Raw genomic sequence first — 6,689 nt, 5'->3', positions numbered from 1 at the left:
AGAAACTACCGTATAATGTAGAGCAGAGATCTCCAACCTTCCCAAGACTTATAGACTTCAACTCCCAGAATTCCTCAGCCAGCCAGTATTGTATCCAACACTGCAGCATGGCAGGCTGAGGAATTCTGGGAGTTGAAGTCCAAAAGTCTTAAAGTTGCCAAGGTTGGGGACCTCTGACGTAGAGTGAGCAAACGGAAAGCAGGGGGCCCTTAATTAACATGGCTACTGCTTGCCGGCTATTGGATCTCTTACCCATCGCCTGCGTAGACGTCATGTGCACTAATCTGCCAATCAGAGGAGAGTGCTTCGATGGAGGAAATTTCCGGGAAAAAAAATACCGCTGAGCTGTTGGCGCGTGGATCCTTTATTAGCTGAGGCTTTTTCGTGGCGTTTTGACTTGATGCTTTCATCGCCCGGACTAAGTTGGCCCTGTTTTAATCTGCCAGTGTAAGTTACTAATAAAAATTACGCTTCGTAGCATGTCGTGAATGTCGAGCACTTTAGCTAGCAAGAGTTGAGCCGATGCCTTTGATAATTTGAGCTGAACTTTCTGTTCTGGGAGCTCCCGATGTCTGCCAAATCTGGCAAGCAAGCTACAAAGGAAATATTTATTTACTTAAGAAGGGACATTATAGGAAGAGAGCCACGTTATTCTATGCTAGCCAAATCAAATCAGGTCAAGTTTATTACAGTCAGAGACCAGAACAAATAAAAACACTCAAGCAATAGCCAGTTAAAAATTCTAGAATAAAATAATAAATAATAGATAAAATCTATATTAAAATCACAATTTGGCATCCAATCTGTCAGTTACACGTGGCCTAACTATACTATAATACTAATGCTTAAACTGAGAGGCCCATAGTCATTAAATGCTAAAATGCAAAAGAGTAGTAATGCAAGAGGGTCTGCTACGTTAGTTGTGTAAAATAGCTAATCACATGTTTCCGAGGAATCCCCGATCTATTTAGCATCATTAAAGATTAACTAATATTATTATAATGTTTAAGCTTTAGCAAGCTGCAGCTTACTGAGTCAGATGTGTGGAGTGGCAGAACTAATGTAGAATTCAAATCTATAGGGTTGAGGTGGGGGGAGAGAAGAAAGGGAGATTTAACCATTGCAATATGTTGAACCCCAGTGTGCTCTTCAGACTTTTTGAGATCAAGACTTGGAATCAGTAGAGTAATAGCTGAGCAGTTTAGCCACTCAGGCCCCCTCTATTATAGATCTGGAAGTAACAGTTTCAGAATGTCTTTGCTAAAAAAATCCCTAATGGAAAGGGGGGTCAGTTTAATTTTGAGGCATGATGACCAAATCTGGTTCTAGGTTCTGCCTGGGCTTATCTTTTGTAATAAGCAACCAAAGTTCATCCTGTGTGGCCCTCAGGCAGCAGATTAAAAACATTACTGTCCAGTTACATCTCACATCTCTTTCCAAGGATATGCTCCTGGCCATCTAAATCAGGGGTGTCAAACTCGCAATATCACGTGACGTATCGTGACTTTTTCCCCATTGCCGGAGCTGGGGTGGGCGCGGTTTCGGCATGACGCATCTACAGGCTGGCAGTTTGACACCCCTGATCTAAATACCTAAATCACATTATGGTCCCTTCATTTAGAAAGGCATTTTTTGCAATCTTAGAAGAGAGTTATAAAGGCATCCAATTTACATTAAGTTTTGCCCATGGGTAAATAGGCTACTAAAATTGTTAAATGTATTTTATTACACATACATTATATATGTTATATAAATATAGCATTGCTGGTCCACAGGATGGTTAATCCCTAGTCATTCTGATTAATTTTACTTATTTTACTCTCAGATATCCATGACTGTTACCCTAATGCTATGTCATATGGAAAATGCAGAAACACACACACACACACACACACTACACACTGTAAAATTAACTGAGCATTTTGGTTGTGCATTTTCCATATTTTAACTATTTTAAAATAGCTTCCCATTTTAAACTATTGAATTAATAAATGTGTCTTTATTGTAGTGAAAGACCAATGCATAATAATACTGGTCTCTGGCTACAATAAAGACACTTATTTACTCTAATGCTAAATTTAAAAGAAAAAAGGTGGTTGGAACAGATAATAGAGCTTACTGGATTGTATCCTTTATATCTTTGCTGGGTGACCTAATGCTGTTGAGAATATCTGTTCAAGTGATAAAATCTATAATATCAGAGTCTTGATCCATGACAGTCCTGCAGATCTCAATTTTAGGGCTAGGTGCGGTTAGTTTGTTTCTACAAGATGATCATAAGTATTGAAAACAGTCTGATTAGATAAGTAAGTTATCAACATTCTTACTGAGTGCAATTTATAATTTATCTTTGTCATTTTAAGGAAATATGATCTGTTTTCATGCAGCCTGATCTGAATGAAAATCTCATATCATTGTGCTTGACTTTTTTGTATGCAGGTACCACTAATGAAGGAACTTCAGAAATATGCTTCTGTCAAGTATTTTAACAAATGAAGGAATAGAAGTTCTCATTTCAAATTGGCCTTTTAGTTTATTTTCTTCTGAGAATGATAAAAACTGATTTGGTTTAATGAGATAGTTAAATGTATTAGTGACATCAATCATTTATTGTATCAGTTTTTGGAACAATCTGTCAGTTTCCTTATTTTTCATAAATTTATTACAAACTGGTTCTTTTTTTTTTTAAAGTTCAGTTTTAATTATTCAGTATTATGGGTTTTTTCCTCCCAATAAGAAATTGGGTTTTGCAGACATTAACATTCCTCCCTGTGTCAACAAAGCAAAACTTGCCAGCTATGTGTAGGTGTTTTACTTCTACATCATGTAGACTGGCAGAGTCGATAGATCCTAAAGCGTTTCATCCAGAAATTAAAATTAAAGATGGCAGTATGACGAAGAAAAAAGCTGGTAAAGACAGACTTCCCCCAAAACCTTTCAGTGCATTTGCTGCTGGATCATCCAAGATAAGGGCAATGTACAATACAAATAATGCAGTTGCAAATGAGTCTTTTAGTCCTCTGAACAAAGTCTCTCCTCCAGACACACCTTTGAGCGCCAAGGAATGGGAGAAGTTAAAAGAAGAATATCAACACTATAAAAAATTTGAAGATGTTATGTTTGATAGCATGATACATGATCATAGCCCAGTAGATGTAGCTAAATCCTTGCTGGTTGCAGTGGCTAAACGTGATGGAGATGTTGAATATAGTCATTTGGTGAAGTACTTGACTATATGCGTTTATCATAAGGACATAGGAGAGATTTATGATATCTATAATATTATGAAAGCCAAATATAAATCTTTAGAAGCATCAGCTTATTCTTTGCTCATCAAAGGCTTGAGTGATTCCCCATACTGGAAAGAGACCTTGGTGCTACTGGAAAAGGTTAAAAAAGTCTCATTCCATTCAAGACAAAATTATGGAGACTGCATTGAGGGTGCCCTGCTCAACCAAGAAAGAAACCTTGCATTTGAATTGTTTCATGAGATGGTAACTGAAAATCTGACTCCTAGTTTGACAACAATAAAGCATTTCTTCGACTTTTGTCAGCCTGTGAAGGATGATCATTTGAAAAATAAATGTATTGATATCCTCTACTACTTAAGAGAACATCAAATTTATCCTGATGAATCTCTCATGCTGAGCATAAAGCAGTGGTTTGAAAGGTAAATAAAACTTGTCCAGTAATAGCTGTTCTTATTTTAGATGGAAGTTGCTTAAAATAATACTTTAAATACTGATCAGTAAATAATCTGCTTATGTTGTAAAAGTTGATGAGAAATATATGTAACTATCAAATCTATGGGACGTTTGCACACATTGCTATAAGCCATCTGTGTTATATTCAAGATTGTTTTAATGAATAATACCTAAATCATATGAACAATAAATAATTGTTATTTACAAACTTCAGCTATTGTGTACATATAAGTAAAAAACTCAAAGCCACATAATGCTGTATAATACATGATATGCAAACTCAACCTCCTATGACTATACTGTTATCTTGCTTGGGAAGTTTATTATCTCTTAAGCTGATGTTGGGTTTACACATCAAACTGAGCTTCAGTTCCTTAGACATGGTAAATTCATTAAACAACAATTTTCTTGTTTGTTCAACTAAGTCATAAATCATTTTATAAATCTTTGTTTATAAACTGCACTTAGCTACAAGCAGGCAAACCACTTTATGGCTTATATTGTAGATATAGCGTAGTGTGATACACGAACCTAGTCATGGGATAATCAAGCAGTCTTAAAGACTACTATTGAATCTCCATATTTAAAAAATGACCTCTTAATGCCTTTACAAATGATGGAATACTTAAGTATAAGTTGTAATGCTGCTATAGTTTCTTTAAAAGTAGTATATGTTAAATGATGATTGCTGAAACAGAGAAATGCTGCAATATTTTATAATATTTAATTTTAATTAAATAGTTATTGCCAGGTTCTGTCAAAGCAGACATAAACTTCCTGCAACTTCTCAGATTCAATACAATTAGGACACTTTCTTTATTGTAATTCAAGAAATAACAGACCCGGAGCCATGAAAGCTGATTCTAAACCTCTATTTTCTTTGATCAATCTGATCAAATAAATTTTGATCAACTGATTTTCCTACGTTTGCTCTGTGTCCCTGCTTGTGAATTGTTAGCTCCTAACAAAACCCTGTCAGATAGACTGGAAGTAATATACTCTAAATCAGTGGTTCTCAACCTTTTTAATGCCGCGACCCCCCAACCGGTCGTAAGTCGAGGACTACTCAACCGGTCGTAAGTCGAGGACTACTCAACTGGTGCAGCACCGTTTGCAGAATGGGACTTTTGGCGGGCTCAGCAGGGCAGAGACAGCCTGGACAATTCCTATTGGCTTTTGAAAGCCAATAGAATTAGACTCTATTCAAGAGAGTCTATTCTATTGGCTTTCAAAAGCCAATAGAATAAAAGGGAGTAGCACAGCTAAGGAAAAGGGGGAAAAAATGGCGGACTGCGTTGTTTGGCGACCCCCGTGAAATGCTCGTTCGACCCCAAATGGGGTCCCGACCCAAGGTTGAGAACCACTGCTCTAAACAGTGAATGGGACTTATGTGCAAGTGACTGCATAGAATTGCAGTTACACTTTAATTCTATATATGACTGCTTAGCTATTACCCCCTATATTTTAAGAAAATGCTTGTGTCCAAATATATATTCAGTAGATTATTGATGCTTTCGTTTGGATCTAAAAGCAGGAAATGCTTCTTTTGGATGGTTAAATTATTGTAATTGGATTCTAATTTTTATGCATTTTAATAGTATTTCAGGAGAGAACTGGAAAGGAAGTTTAACAAGCATGAATAATAGGTAAATATACTTTAAAGTTCTGTCTCGTGTTTAGCTTCCATTACTTCTTCAAATGGAACAGAAAAAAAAGATTTTCATCTTTCACTCAAGTGTTACATAATTCCAGACTTTTTTCTTATAATTTCTTATAATTTTGCAAAAGTATGTTAAAGTTCATAGGAAATTGAATATCTGCCTTAAGGGTGCAGTGCAATTCCTGAATGTCCTCTTTATTTTTTCTTACCTTACATTTCTTGTAGAAGCTCAAAGAAGCATACATGTGAGAGATTGGGTAAGAGATAGTAACTCACTGTTACCCAAGGAGTTTTGTAGCTGAGAGTATACTTGAACATGTGGTTTTCAAATGTAAAGATTTAAATGATTGATAGGATTGAGAATTTTCCCCCATTTTCTGACCATAAAAACAAGATTGTCCCAATAGAAGTCTATGGAGATTCTCGATCATCCAAGTCATAGTTTTCCCAGAGGTGCTTTTCAGAACTAAAGTCAGAACTAAAGAAGCTTCTTGGATAAGAAGTGAAACATTTTCAAGGAAAAAAACCCAAGAAAGTCCATTTGCCTTTTGGAAAAGGCCATTGGGTTCCAATGGAAGAGAATATACTGTGTGTAACTCAGGGTCGAACTGTGTAGTTCTTGGTGCGCTCTGCTTGGTTGTTTGTTGCAGATGTTTCATTACCCACTAGATACAAAATAAATGCTAGTGAGTGTGGGATTTGCTCCCTGTTTATATACAGTAGTTTATCCTGCCAGTTTGGTGGGAATGTGATTTTCTCTTTGTTAATTATTGTTTTCTGCTTGTTTGCTTGGTCTTAATCCCTGCTTATCTGGGTGTTGGCTGGAGATGATGTGTTCTGGACTTTTTGATTCCTTTTTAGCTTCTTCATTGTCTCTTTTGAATGGTGCCATTTATGAATAATGATTAAATAGTTTAACATCCCATGAATATATCTGAGCTTGGTGCAGGCTCTTTAAATTACTCTGCTTTCTTTTAATTTGTCACAACCAAAACCAGATTAAAATTATGTTTGTTTGTTTGGTGTTCTGACCAAAGTGTAAAGTGTAGTTAAACTTAATTATATTAATTGAAAAAAGCCAGATCATGGATTTTTGAGGGGCAGGTTTCAATAAATCCTAATTAATATTAAATATAGGTCAATACTTAGGTTTTGTGTCTTCTTGTGACTATGCTGGAAAAAAAAGAATGAAGGAATGCACAAACCTTTGTTTTATTTGGTGTATGTTGAAATGATGCAGTTGAACCTTTTTCACATAACTCTGAAAATTTACATAATATTTAATGAATATTTTAATATTTTCCTATCAAAATATTCAATCCAGC

The 6,689-nt window shown here is 35.8% G+C and overlaps 1 protein-coding gene across 2 annotated transcripts in view; it reads left to right on the top strand.

Moving 5' to 3' along the window:
* The first annotated feature begins 57 nt into the window (after window positions 1-57).
* LOC120311821 (protein only RNase P catalytic subunit) overlaps window positions 58-6,689 on the top strand; it is a 46,818-nt gene continuing 40,186 nt past the window's right edge. The window contains exons 1-3 of one of the 2 annotated variants that reach the window (XM_039351833.1): window positions 58-447; window positions 2,440-3,670; window positions 5,303-5,350. In XM_039351833.1, the coding sequence (XP_039207767.1) occupies window positions 2,715-3,670; window positions 5,303-5,350 (1,004 nt within the window). In that variant the 5' untranslated portion in view covers window positions 58-447; window positions 2,440-2,714. The remainder of the gene's footprint in view (window positions 448-2,439; window positions 3,671-5,302; window positions 5,351-6,689) is intronic. The other variant, XM_039351834.1, reaches the window with a different exon arrangement.

Source organism: Crotalus tigris, unplaced genomic scaffold (genome assembly GCF_016545835.1).
Source record: "Crotalus tigris isolate CLP2741 ecotype Arizona unplaced genomic scaffold, ASM1654583v1 scf7180000018371.15429387391:27106975, whole genome shotgun sequence".
NCBI classification, from domain to species: domain Eukaryota; kingdom Metazoa; phylum Chordata; class Lepidosauria; order Squamata; family Viperidae; genus Crotalus; species Crotalus tigris.
The sequence above is the reverse complement of the archived record's forward strand: the minus strand, read 5'-3'. Positions and strand labels throughout refer to the sequence as shown.